Source organism: Antrostomus carolinensis, unplaced genomic scaffold, assembly GCF_000700745.2.
Source record: "Antrostomus carolinensis isolate BGI_N321 unplaced genomic scaffold, ASM70074v2 scaffold1049, whole genome shotgun sequence".
Taxonomy (NCBI): Eukaryota; Metazoa; Chordata; class Aves; order Caprimulgiformes; family Caprimulgidae; genus Antrostomus; species Antrostomus carolinensis.
In genome coordinates, this window is record NW_010339008.1 from 24,627 (window position 1) to 37,181 (window position 12,555).

The 12,555-nt window shown below is 46.9% G+C and overlaps 1 protein-coding gene across 1 annotated transcript in view; it reads right to left on the reverse strand.

Annotated features, from left to right (window-relative positions):
- Positions 1-12,555, reverse strand: part of LAMB1 (laminin subunit beta 1) — a 41,186-nt gene that overhangs the window by 7,438 nt on the left and 21,193 nt on the right. Inside the window, exons 21-25 of the mRNA XM_029086922.1 lie at positions 12,375-12,555; positions 12,152-12,248; positions 3,924-4,293; positions 2,058-2,242; positions 799-1,040 (exon numbers count right to left, since the gene is read on the reverse strand). Coding sequence (XP_028942755.1) covers positions 799-1,040; positions 2,058-2,242; positions 3,924-4,293; positions 12,152-12,248; positions 12,375-12,555 — 1,075 coding nt within the window. The remainder of the gene's footprint in view (positions 1-798; positions 1,041-2,057; positions 2,243-3,923; positions 4,294-12,151; positions 12,249-12,374) is intronic.

Here is a 12,555-nt window from a genome sequence, read left to right on the forward strand (position 1 = left end):
CTGGGGGAGTCGGGAGGGATGACTGTAGTTGTGAAGGACGGGGGACAATTCAGTGTGTGAAGAAACTCATCCTCTACCACAGGCCTGGCCTGCCCAGGGGAGTTGCTGAGCAGTGCCCCCAGCCTGCCTTCATGCAGGATTGTTCTCTGAATGCAGCTGGCCAACTTCAAAGCGAAACCGAGAGAACACCCAGCCTCTCTGAAGAAAAAGCCACCCCTGATCACATTTACAGATGAGCAGGCAGCTTCAACAGAGAAAATGCCCTTTTGACTCCAGCTCTCTAAGTTCTGCTTTGTCTCAAGCGTGAGGACGGGAGCGCAGCAATGCCCAGGTGGGCAGCCCATCAGCGCGAAGAGAAGCAACAGCCTGGGCCCTGCGGAGCTGCAACGAGGAAGAGAGGAGCCCAGAGGAAGCAAGCACGGGAACTGAGGACGCACTTACGAGGATGGCTGCCAGTCCAGCAGACTTGCTACACTTCTCTGCACGTGGGCACTCTGTCCACAGCAAAGGGCTTTGTGTTAGAGCCAGGGGGATGAAAAGATGGGTGCTCTGTCAGGGCTAGGAAGGGGTAGGAGGGAGACCAATATGAAAGGCTGGTGCCTGAAAGCCAGTAGGTCTCAGAGCCCATGGATTAAGCAGCCCTGTTCTAGCTCACAAAATACCCTGTCATCCAAGAAACATGCCCTTTTCATGAACAAACTGTATCTCACACTGTCAAACTCTACAGCTCCTCCCCTCCTGTTGCTTCTTCACAAACCTCACTTCACTTTTGCTACTGGTTTTCCACCAGCCACGTACCTTCTCAGCCACTTCGGAGAGATCCAGGCTCTGCAGCTTGCCTGCAAGTTCATCCAGAAGGCGCGACTGCTCCTCTTGTTTAGCCTTGAACTGGGCCTCCTTCTCGTTGATTAAGTCTTCCACTTCCTGCCGTGTTTGTGCTGACAGCTCCACAGCACTGTCGGGGTGAACAGTGGAGGCATTGACCCTCTCCTCTGCCTCCAGGGACATCTGGAAATACTTGGTGATACTATCCAAGGCTCCTGCAGAAATCAGATGGGGCTGCTCAGAAATCTGTTAACTCAGAGTATGATGGAGGCTGTCAGATGACACATCAAGGTTAGTGATATGAATATCAAGTTAAAGGAGGGGGTAAATTCTGTCATCCTTGCAATGGCACTGAATGCAGCTGCAGAGGCTACCCCTTCCTTGCCTTGAGGGCAAAAGGAGATCCAGCCTTTTAGGTTTATAGGGCAACAGTCTGTTTTCTAAGGATTCACTTATCCTGCTAGTTCTTATGGCTTGCCCTGGGATGTCCAGCTTATGGAGTCATTGCTTGGAAAGCAGTCAGAGCTTTCCCAAGAAACAACTGCTTGACCAAAGACGCTCATTTATAGAACTGTTAATTTTGGACAACTCCCGGAGAGGCTGTGAGCATGTGTGAGGGACCCCACAGGGGGTGGCCACACTCTGCACCTAGGGATAACTTTCTTCCGCAGAATGCCACAAGTTGGGGACTCCTCCATTCTACATCCTACTTGCCTCACTCTGCAAAATGCCACATTCACTGGAAACAATCTCAGACTTCTTGCAAAGCAGGAAATAATAAAAAAAATGTTTCAAGTTGGAATTAAGTCAGCTTTCAAAATTTCCAAATAATTTGGTGACATTCCTCTGTCTCCAGCAAATTTAGATTCTTGGCCCATTTCAGTGTGCCAACGGGCATGCAAGGCTTGGTTGGCTTGGAAGAACTGAGACCTTACAGTGTGCTCTTAGTCACCAAGACCCAGGTAGTTTTTCCAACCAGAACCAGCAATTTAACAGACTGAGGAGAGCAAGGGAGATGTCTAGGTGTACCCTGGAATCTGCCACACTTCCCGCTGTTGTGTCTCGTCTAAAATGTATTAATCAAGAGCCTTTAAGACAACTCTGTGCCCCAAGAACTTGAGTCAGCTTTGCAATACGCAGAGAGAGTTATAAGATTAACCTGGTATTTAAAACCATGCATTAATTACATCTTTGACCACCCCACTGCTTTCTCCCCTCCCTGCAACACTTACCCCGAACATCAGAGATCTTGATGAACTCTAGCTGTTCTGCAAGTTCTTTCACGACACGGTCTAGGCTTTTGGCATCTGTCTCCAGCACACTCAGGTCAGTGTCTGTGCTATTGCTCTTCACTGCTAAGGCTGACAGGTTTTCTTCTATGTCGGCTATCTTAACTGTAACATCTGCTGTCAGCTTTCTGTAAAAGAGAGACACAGGACTCAACAGGGGGAGGAGGAAGGTTGTAAGCCTTGGTGCTTCACTTCACTGAAGAGTGGCAGTTAGAGCTATGCTGAGCTTCTCCCATGGCAGGACCTGTCCTCCCTCAGTGGAGTGGTGAGTGATATGCAACAACGTGCCTACCTAGAATACTGTTTTGTTTCCCTTATCATACAAAACTACTTTTTAATCAACAGCACATTTATAAACTCAAAGCACCAAATTGCTCAGAAAACAGCTGCTTTGTGTAAGATTAACTGGAGGCAGATTCCAGAGGACTGGTGTAATGCTTTTGTATCATGGCAACTGCATAGGTCAGAGTTGACTACTATGATCCATACATAATTTGCTTTCCATCCCACACAGCTACAAATGCAGTTTTGATTACTACGAGCTCATGGGACAGATTTGAACTTCAGGAAGCTGGTGGGGGAAGCCTTCGTTTTAACACAATGGATTCTTTTAACTGGTCTGTAAAGATCCTTCCTCACCAGTCCTTCCTCTAGGGCTATGAAGGAAAACCTCCCTCCCTGTGCATTCAGCATGGCCTCAGTGAGCCACAGAGCAGGCTTTAGCTAGTGGAATAACCCTAAAAGGAAAGGCAAGTGTATGTTACACGCCAATGCCGCTGCGGAGCAGAAGTGGGCATAGGAAGCTATTCCCATCCATGGTGATCGCACCAATCCCACAGTTTCCTCATTCTAAAAGAAATCAGGCAGTATTGAAGCTCTGTGATCAATTCACAGCTCTCTCAACAGCCTGCTCTTTTCCAAGAGTCCTTCAAAGCCCAGTACGTCCCCTATAAAGCCAGAGCAGAGCAAGAACAGATACATATACATATAGAGAAAAGCAGCTCCTCAGCTGCTCTGACTTCTCTCAGTACACACACAGCCCAAAGGTAGCAGCAACCCCCAGATCTCCAGCTGGAGAGGAGGAGCTGCAGGGCACAAGCCTAACCCCAATTAAGACATGTGTGCCTTAATCCTCACCCCTTTGCTTTGTGCAGCCCCCTTTACAATGCACAAGCAAGCTCCAGCAGTAGCACACAGGGCTCAAAAGCATCTGTAATCCTACTTGATGTTAAACTGCCCCATCTCCAAAAGCACAAACTACCATCTTTTGTATGCTGAGCCCTAAAACAAAATACAGGGCTCCTACCCTGAGAAAAATGGAAACAATCCTTGTTATAAAGTTGGTGCTTCCCACCACACACGCTCAAAGTGCAGAAAGGAGCCCAAATTTCCAACTCATCGGCTACACAAGGAAATCCAGGAATTTAATCTCTCCCCTCTTCATTCTCTCACATAATAGCAGTGTTTGCCCTTTGCCCCAGGGGAGCGCAAGGCGAGCGTGAGTGGCTCTGCCGGTAATTAGCTGCCTGCTGTGCAGTGGGAGCAGGACAACTGCTGCCCAGAGCATGGTAGCTGTGCTGCTTCTACCTTCCCTGGCCAGGTTTCTGCTCGTGGGATGGATGCTCACTGTTGGGTCTGAGCATGGTGAGGTGCTCCAGCAGCGCGGCATACCTCACCCAACTGCAGGAGCGGAGCTGGGGCATCCCCAGCCCAGCGTGGAGACATCAGTCACTCAAGTAAATCCCAGCTCACTGGCAGTCCTGCTCCTTCTCAAGCTAGACTTATCCATGTCACTGCAACTCTACTTACTCTGCTTCCTCAAAGAGATTCCCAATGTTCTTCAGGGGCTCGGCAGCTGGATTTTGAGCAATGATGGTTTTGATTTCACTGAGCTTCTCCTCCAGAGTGTTGAGTGTCTGCTGGTATGGTCCAGTGACTCCAGTGATTTTCAGGGCATTAGCCCTATCCAGGAACTGCTGGGTCCTATTAGCCAGCTCGCTGATGACCACGTCCCAGAGGGCAAAGCACTGGTGGCAAGGCACGCAGTTGGGGAAGAAGCCCGAGTAGCCCCGAGAGCACTTGTCACAGCGCGGCCCTTCCACCCCTTCATTGCAGATGCACTGCCCGGTGGCACGGTCACACTGCGGGGTCTGGATGCCATGAGGATTGCAATCACATGCTGGAAGGAGAAGAAGGCATGTGTGAAGGTTATGGTGAGAATGATGTTGACATTAGCAGGGTGAAAAAAAAAAAATTGGTTATAACGAAGTGGTGAAATAAGCACAGAAGTGGGCCATGTCTGGATACTAAAAAGCTATTTTTGGATGCGTCTGCTTGAGTACAGGGGGACCAGTGCTGAGTGCGAAAGGGCAGAGAGACAAGGAAATAAATCTAAGGGAAATCAGGATTTGCACATCTCAGGAACAGGCACAGTAATGGAGCAAGGATGGACACTTCTTGGGATGTTTGGATGTCACCTGGATTTCAACTGAAGGCAAAGATCCCAGTTTCACTCCTACAATGAAGAGTAAGTAGAGTAAGGCTTTCCAGATAGGAAAAGAAATGACAGGCAGGCACATAGCAGATGGTTGGAGAGCAAAACATGAGTGAAATGGGAAAAGTGAATGAGGAACACCCACTTACTGTCTCCCCCAGCACAGGAGTAAGGGTCAACTCAGGAATCCAGCAGATAAAAAAACCAACCACCCTCTTCCACACCTCCCACAAACAGCACAATAAAAGGAGATAGTTGCTTACACAGCACTGAGTTAGTGGCAGAGCTCTCTACCACACAACACTGTGGGTGCTAAAAGGTTGACGTGGCTTCAAAGAACATGACAAATTTATGGACCAACAGACCCTGAGAGACCTTCTATGCTGTGCTCCTGCCACGGATGGTAGGAAAACATTCACAACATGCATCAAGGAGCCTGGCACTGAGATGATGTTTTGGGTATACAAAAAGTGGGGAAAAAATCAGGCAGTGAAAAGTAGAAGAGAACAAGTAATGTGGCCATGGGCAGCCCTGTCTGAGGGAGAAGATAGAAATCTTCTCCAACACAGGTGCTAATGACCAACGGCCTATACACTGCTTGTCATCCTCAAGTGGGAATGAGGATGATTAACAGTTGGGTTTTTTTATTTTAAATTATTTCACATTTTGAGCACCAACTCAGGAGTTAGTATTCATGCTTTCCTGAAATGGATTTTCATTTTTTTTTAATTCTTGTAACTGTGAACACCTACCTATATTCTAGTCAGGTAAGACCCAGGGGGTCCAGATGGTTGCCAAATTACAGCGGTAAGGTTTGGGGCAACACTCTTAACAAGCTTTTAGAATAAAGATGCACTTCTTGGGTACTAACCCGCCATGAAGAGAAGCTACTCAATTAACTTACTGATGGTCAGTAATTTCTAAAAGCACAGACACACTTGGTACACAATAACACTATCAGGAGAAGCCTTTCCATGCAGAAGCACTGCCACTTTACCTCTCCTCCTCCTTAATTACACAGGCAGCAGCAGCAGAGGAAATTACCAACCTGCAAAGCTTTTAATGAAGGGATGACAACAAAGAACAGAAGAGAGGCCTTGAAAATAGGCAGGTCATCTACCTACCATGGAGTACCAGAGTACACCCAAAGCAGGTCAAGCACACATCCCTTGAACAGAAGGACTGCAGTATCTGATAAAAACCTTCACTTACACATCCATTTACCAGGCATCCTTGAAGGTGGTTAATGGCTCAAAAAGGCCCATAAATCAATTCACACAGCCCAAGCACATGCCCCCTTGGAAAAAGGGCAAAAACACAAAGCTGTTTTCAAGATTGTACATTGTGTGCTTCAATGCCAAAACACAGTGGTGGTCTTCAGTTCAAAAATTACACAAAGAGCCGCGGCAGAACAAATCGCTCCTCAACAAAATGACTTTCTTGTACAATGTGAATATGATAGGCAAGAGACAAAAATAACCTCTGCTGCCTGCACAATTAAGCAAAATGGTCCTTTGTTCTTTGAATTATACCCTGACACAAGAGATTGTTTTTACTTCACATCGAAAGTGCTTAAGTAGTCAACTGCCATGGAATATGTTCCCTGCAGTCAAACCATGAGTTCCTGTTTGAAGGAGGTCAGTTAACCCTTCTGTCAACTAATAAGGCCCTTGGTGTAATGATGAATTGACCAAATTCCTCTGCACATAAAGAGGCTAAATGGCATAGGGTTTTTCTCAAAGATCCTGAGATCTGATCAAGTTGCATAAGTACTTGCTGTTGCCAAATCAGATCACTATTTAAAAAGCTTAAAGTGAAAAAAAAAAAAAAAAAACCCAAAAAAAAACCAAACCAAAAAACCCCCAAAACCCCAACCCATGTTGGTAATTCTACTCCTGAATACCTGCATGTTCAGGAAAGGCAGACACATGGCTTTAGTAGCATTTACATGGTAATATGGATTTCAAAATCTCTGGAGCCAGAAAATGCTGGGGAAAACATAATGTTCAAGCTTTTCTCTGGAGATTTCATCTCTAACTAGCACACTTGTAAGTCTGATGTAACACTTGAGTAGCTATAACACATCTTATTTTCCTCAAGAACAAGAAACACGCAGGCACATTTAGGGATGCTAAAGTGTTTCAGATATTATCTAGTAGCTAGCAGTGGCTTTATAATCCACCTAACACAGTCTTTCCCTATTCCATAAATACTAAGTCATGTAAACTCTTTTTAAATGCCTTACCTGTGCTTATGTGACTAGAAATTGGGAACAGTGGTTCATTTTGCACCGTAAAATCACACAGATGCTGAGTTTACTGCGTGACATTTAGATGCCTTAACCAGTTTGGGTTGGAAATGGCCTTCAGGACAAATGGTTGATTATTCTCCCTTCATACAGAGGAGTGGAAGAAGGCCAGGGTGAAGGGCTGCAAGTTAACACAGACTGGGCTGCTCACTTTGAAGATCAGTTAGACAGGGATCAAATCTGTCCCCGGGTAAGCAGAGCAGGACACTGCAGTACCTCCCACAGAAAATGCTGCAGAGGAAAAGATGTTTTCTGAAATCACTGGTCAAAGATCTGAGGGTTTTCAAAGGAGCATTTACAAAGTTAAACAATAGGTTTCTGTTTCGAAATGTCATTTTGGAACTGGGTGTATTGTTTTCTTTAATTGAGTGTTTAATTCAATCAGACATTCTTCTGTGGCATACTCTGACTTAACCGAAATCACATTTTTGACAGGAAAATTTTCTAGACAAATTCTTCAGTCAGGATCTGCTGATTAGCAACTTATGACTACAAAAGATTGTAGCTGCATCTATTCACAAATGCATGTGCAAGCACATACAGAGTATCCAGGAGCAATTTTTATACCACCTTGATCAATGCATTTGTCTTTCAGTATTTTTTTTTCCTGACCATAAAGATAAAAGTAACACTCAGGCATGTTTACTGAACGTAGTCGTGTAGAAACCTAAGGGGGGAAACTCCAAAGAAGTCAATTACTAGCTTGAGTGGTTTGGTTCAAGCTCACAAGGATCCATGAAACACTTTATCTTACTTCTGACAGCTCTGCTACCTTTCCCTCTGATTTTCAGTATTTAGAACTCACTTCCATTTGAGCTATGGTAATTTAATATGTGCCATATTTGCATAACACTTAATTTAAACTAAGGTGTGTCAGAGCAGTTGATACTACAGCCAAGATGATATAATGGATACTGAAAGGGCTGTATGAAGATCAGTCTCAGTGTTTAATGCCCTGTTGCAAGATGCTAGGAACAACCAAGATCATATGTTATCCTACACTGAACAGAAATCGCTTTTGCAGACATATTTTCTTTACTGCTTGAGACTGGGGATGGAGAGCATCAAATGTTTAACTCCTCCGCAGCAAAAAAACAAAGGGTTTGTTCAAACATGATTTCCTGGCACCGTTTCCCAGTGGTAGTGAGGCACTATGATGATAAAACCATTCAGCAATTTGTAAGGTTGAAAGTTTTGCAGAGCTAGCAAATTTCTTCTGAATAATCAGCTATTGACTCAAATTACCCTGTAAGCATATTGCTAACTCCTCAGCATTGAGATTTTCAGTATGACTGTTAAGATAAGATCCCAGCCTAGAATGACTAGAGTTGCACTGCATTTTAACATGCGAGCAGACCTTGCCAAAAGGACAATTTTCTGAAAACAATCAATATACATTACAATATTTTAAGACCACAGGTCAATTGAAATGATGAAACGCAAAGAGAAAACTGTATTTCCTTTAGCGTAGAATTTGTCTGACTTCTTTCACAGAAGGAAAAGAAACATTTGCTAATGTTTCTCTCTGCACCATAAACTCCTCCTACAAAAGCAGCCTACATGACTAGTTTAAGACCCAGGTGTTAAATTAAGATTACAAAACCTATTCTTAAATGGCAGTGGAGTAATTTTCAGTGAACAGATGTTTCAGCACCAGGTACATAAAAAAAGACTAAAACCTGAGAAAAGCAACTTTCTGCCAGTTTCTGCAATGAGTATTTGATTAAAACATGACTTTTTTTTTTTATCTTAGTTCAATTAAATTGTTTTTTTCAATAGGGCTTGATACTTAAGTCCAACACAGAAAACTATTGTCACAGGTATGCTTCTTGTAAAGGGGAGATAGCAATACAACCTAATCTCATACAGCATCTTTCACAAACTGTGCCCTGTTCTGTTTGTTCAATTAAAACAGTAATAATAGTAAAACTGTCATCTCCTTTATATTATATGAAACACATAAACTTCAAATATCTACCGTGCAAGAGCATTGTTCAAGCTGCCTCTGGAGCCACACCGTATCTCAGAGGCTTCCCGGGAGCCTGGAGCCTCCTGCCAGAAATGTGCTTTGCGGGCTGAAGTCGGCGCAGAGCTCGGCATGCTGAGTCCTGCACTCTGGTTGCCAGGCTCTGGAAAAGCTCCAGCAGAATGCCTGGGAGACTCGAGTTTGATTAAATTTGTAATCCTATTATTTACTACCTTAGCAAGGACTGTTATGCACACGCACACATTCACGTGCAGGCTTGTGTGGAGCTGCATATAGCTGGTAGCTAAAGCAACAGCCAGAAGAGTCCTGCAAAGGGGCTGGCACTGCCCGCTGAGCAGACAGTGCTCACTGCACAGCTCCTGTTCACTGTCATCCTCACAGAGACCTGCACGAGGCCGAGAGACACGCGCTGGGCTTTTCCCTATCCTCTACGCCTCTCCCCTGCTTGTTTCAGGCATTATGTTAAATTAAATGAGTATCTGTTGTAGCTTTTTTAAAGCATGGCGTAAGCAGTCTCCAAAGACCCAGTCCTCTGCGGTGTATAATCCCCAATGGACATCTGTGGGTGGTGGGAGTGTACCCAGTACCGACGGGTTGAGATGCTGCCCAAACATAAGCACCTATTTTAGCTTGCCCCAGTGGTCTGGTCCCAGTGTGATCACTGGGGACATGCAGAGAGGAGACATTGACAATGCTTCCTCTCCACTGCAGGGAGCACAGACTGCAAATCGAGGCACCCTGACCAGCTGCAAAAACCTGCCTCCCCCAGCTTCTGCTTCATCACCTCCAATCTTACAAAGATTTCTACAAAAGTCACGGGCAGCAGCTGCAGTGGTCACCACCACCGATGGGGATGGCAGGGAAGCATGCCCTGGAGCCGGGTTTCCAGCAGGGACCCCAGGGCCACAACAGCGCAGTGCTGCTGTGAGCGTCTGGGAACTCGTGGCAGGCTGTGGCCCCTGGCCTGTCCTAGATGGTCCATTTTCTACATCTCCACGTAGCTGTGTCCAGAGGTTATTTGCAGGCACTTGTATTCACGTGACCTAATTTTTTTAAAAATTTTTTTTTACTAATTAAAAAATTTGTTAAGGGTATCACAGCAAGATGGCAAGTACAGTCCCCATTTCTCAGCAGTAACTTGTGCCTCTTGGTGCCAACAGCCTGATGACCTCTTGTGAAGAGATCACACATTACTGTCCCTTGAGTGAGGCACCTTGTGATTTCTGACCTGGGGCAGAAGCCACTTGCCCTGGCTGGTGGAGAATCCCATCCTGCAGTTGTTGGGACCGATGTCCACACCTCCACATCAGCTTGGCGCCCACGGTGAGGATCATCTCTCCATGCTCACATGGTTCAAAGCTCTTCTGCCATTCCCCATCCAGATCAGTTTGTATCTTCTTGAAAGTGGCACAAAACACGACCGCTTTGGCTACCTGGGCCAGCACGAGTATGGCACTGAGGGCAGGTGGCAAACACCATGGCCAGGAGTCTGTGTCCCCCACTGCAGCTGGAGCTGACGTCTTTGTGACAAATCCTCTTCTCGTTCCAGCCTCTCCCTCCTAGCTGCAGGCCACATTTAGGTTATTTTCCTGGGGCATTCCTCTGCAAATCCTTAAACAGCAGTTTTCCAGTTTGCCTGCAAACCACTTACCACTGAGAGCTGCTACCTGCCCACGTCGGGGCTGCACGCCTGCCAGCCTGAACATCATCACCCCTGCGCTCCCTGGGACTAAACGAGGGCTGAGAAGTCACTTCTCTCAATGCCGAGGAAGGATGTGAGACAGGGCAGGAGGCACTGACCCCACCACACCAGGGAGACTTGGCAGCACCACAGGGCTGGATGTGCTCCATGAGTGAGCACCCGCTTGGAGCCTGCTGGGGCTTCACGCCACAGGCTGCCATGGTTCAGCCCTGGACACCGCCTCCCCCCGCCTGCCACAGAGACCTCCTGTTGGATGCAATCCTGAAGGAAAATCTGCATTTCCATCCGAGCGAATCTCCCGTGTCACTTCGGGGCAGAAGGGGCGCAGTTGGAAGGAGAGTGTAGAGCTTGCATGGTAAAAATACGCTCTGAAGAACAGATTCTCTTTCTTTCCTTCAGAAATGTTTAAAAGTAGGTTTTCACATGCTTGAAAGGCAGCAGAAACTCCATGAGAGACCAGGAGTGCTGGTACAAGGCAAAATCCCGCTGATAAGGTATGCAGATGGCCTCCATCAATAAACCCTGATGGAGACAGCTGATACCAAGAGACAATCCCTGCCCTGGAGCCAGTAGGGTCAGCGCCCCTCACCACACCAGAACACACACAACCTCCCTGAGAAACCCAATATGTACTCAAACAGGGACAATTCCCCAGTCCTTTCATCTGCTGTATTAACCAAGTAGCTTCGACCTGCCTATCTTGTTAGATAATGGACTCTAAGGTATCTCTGTTGTAAGGGATTTATTAAAGACCACAGCAAGCACATTCCTCCCTGCAGGAAAAAATACCTTAATCTACTGCAAACCCTTCTGGCAAAGGCTTCTATTTGAACAGATCAGGGATACAAGTTTGTTCTGGTCTGGACAGTGTTTGAAGTTTCTTTTCCAGCTAATGAACAGACTTGTTTATAATGAAAGGACAGAGAGCATCCAGTTTTCTAAACAAGCGACTTCAGGGTGCTCTGTTTTGTGGCATGTAGCTATGGCTAACCCACTGCATGGTCTCTGCTCACTCCTTTATTTTCATCTGAAATATAAGGAAAGTCTCCTACTAAATCAAAAACCTTATTTCTTCAGCACCAGCCTCCCTAACAAGACAGAGCAGGAGATGGGGTCTTCCACCACATACAAAGGGCAAAGGAAACTCATTTCCAGTCCAATTCTATGTCCCAAACACTTGAGATAGGTTTTTTTACCACACAAGCTTACTTGGCAGCGTTGCAACCAAATGGTTAAAGAAGAGTTGGTTTCTACACAGAGATTATTTTTTCTAAACAAGGGTCCAACAAGAAAGAAAATAAATGAGGTAAGCATCAGGCTGGGCTCCTGCCACACTTCCTCTCTCCAGAGGCACCAAAGCCCTGGGGACAGACTCTGCCATGCTGTCCCTCCCTCATTTCCAAGGCTTGTGTGGGCACTGGTGGGGGTCACTGGAGGGGCTGCTCCTTGGCAGGGATGTCCCAGCACACTGGGGGGTGACAGCGTGCCCAGCCAACAGGCCATTTCCAAAAGGAGCAGGTGGAGCCGGCACTGCGGTTGGACTCACCTTGGCACTCCACACCCGGGTCGCCCCAGAAGAGCTCCTGGCACTCCCGGCAGGTCCGGCCTCCGAAGCCCGGCATGCACTGACACTGCCCTGTGAACTGCCAGGAAAAAAAACCAAAAAACAAAAAAACAAAAAACCATCAGGAGATGTGACCACCTCAGCAGCTTGACCCCGCGCCAGCGTGAAGGTCAAGCCAGCGCAGCATGTCCCGTGCCCCCCTCACCTCGTTGCAGGCAGGCCCAAGGGAGCGCACGGGGTCACAGCCACACTGCTCGCAGCCGGCCCCGCTGGCGAGTCTCCAGGTGTGGGGGGCACAGCGGTCGCAGGTCTGCCCCACCACGTTGGGGAGGCACCGGCACTGCCCCGTGGCCGCCTCGCACCGGCAGCTCTCCGAGCCCTCGCAG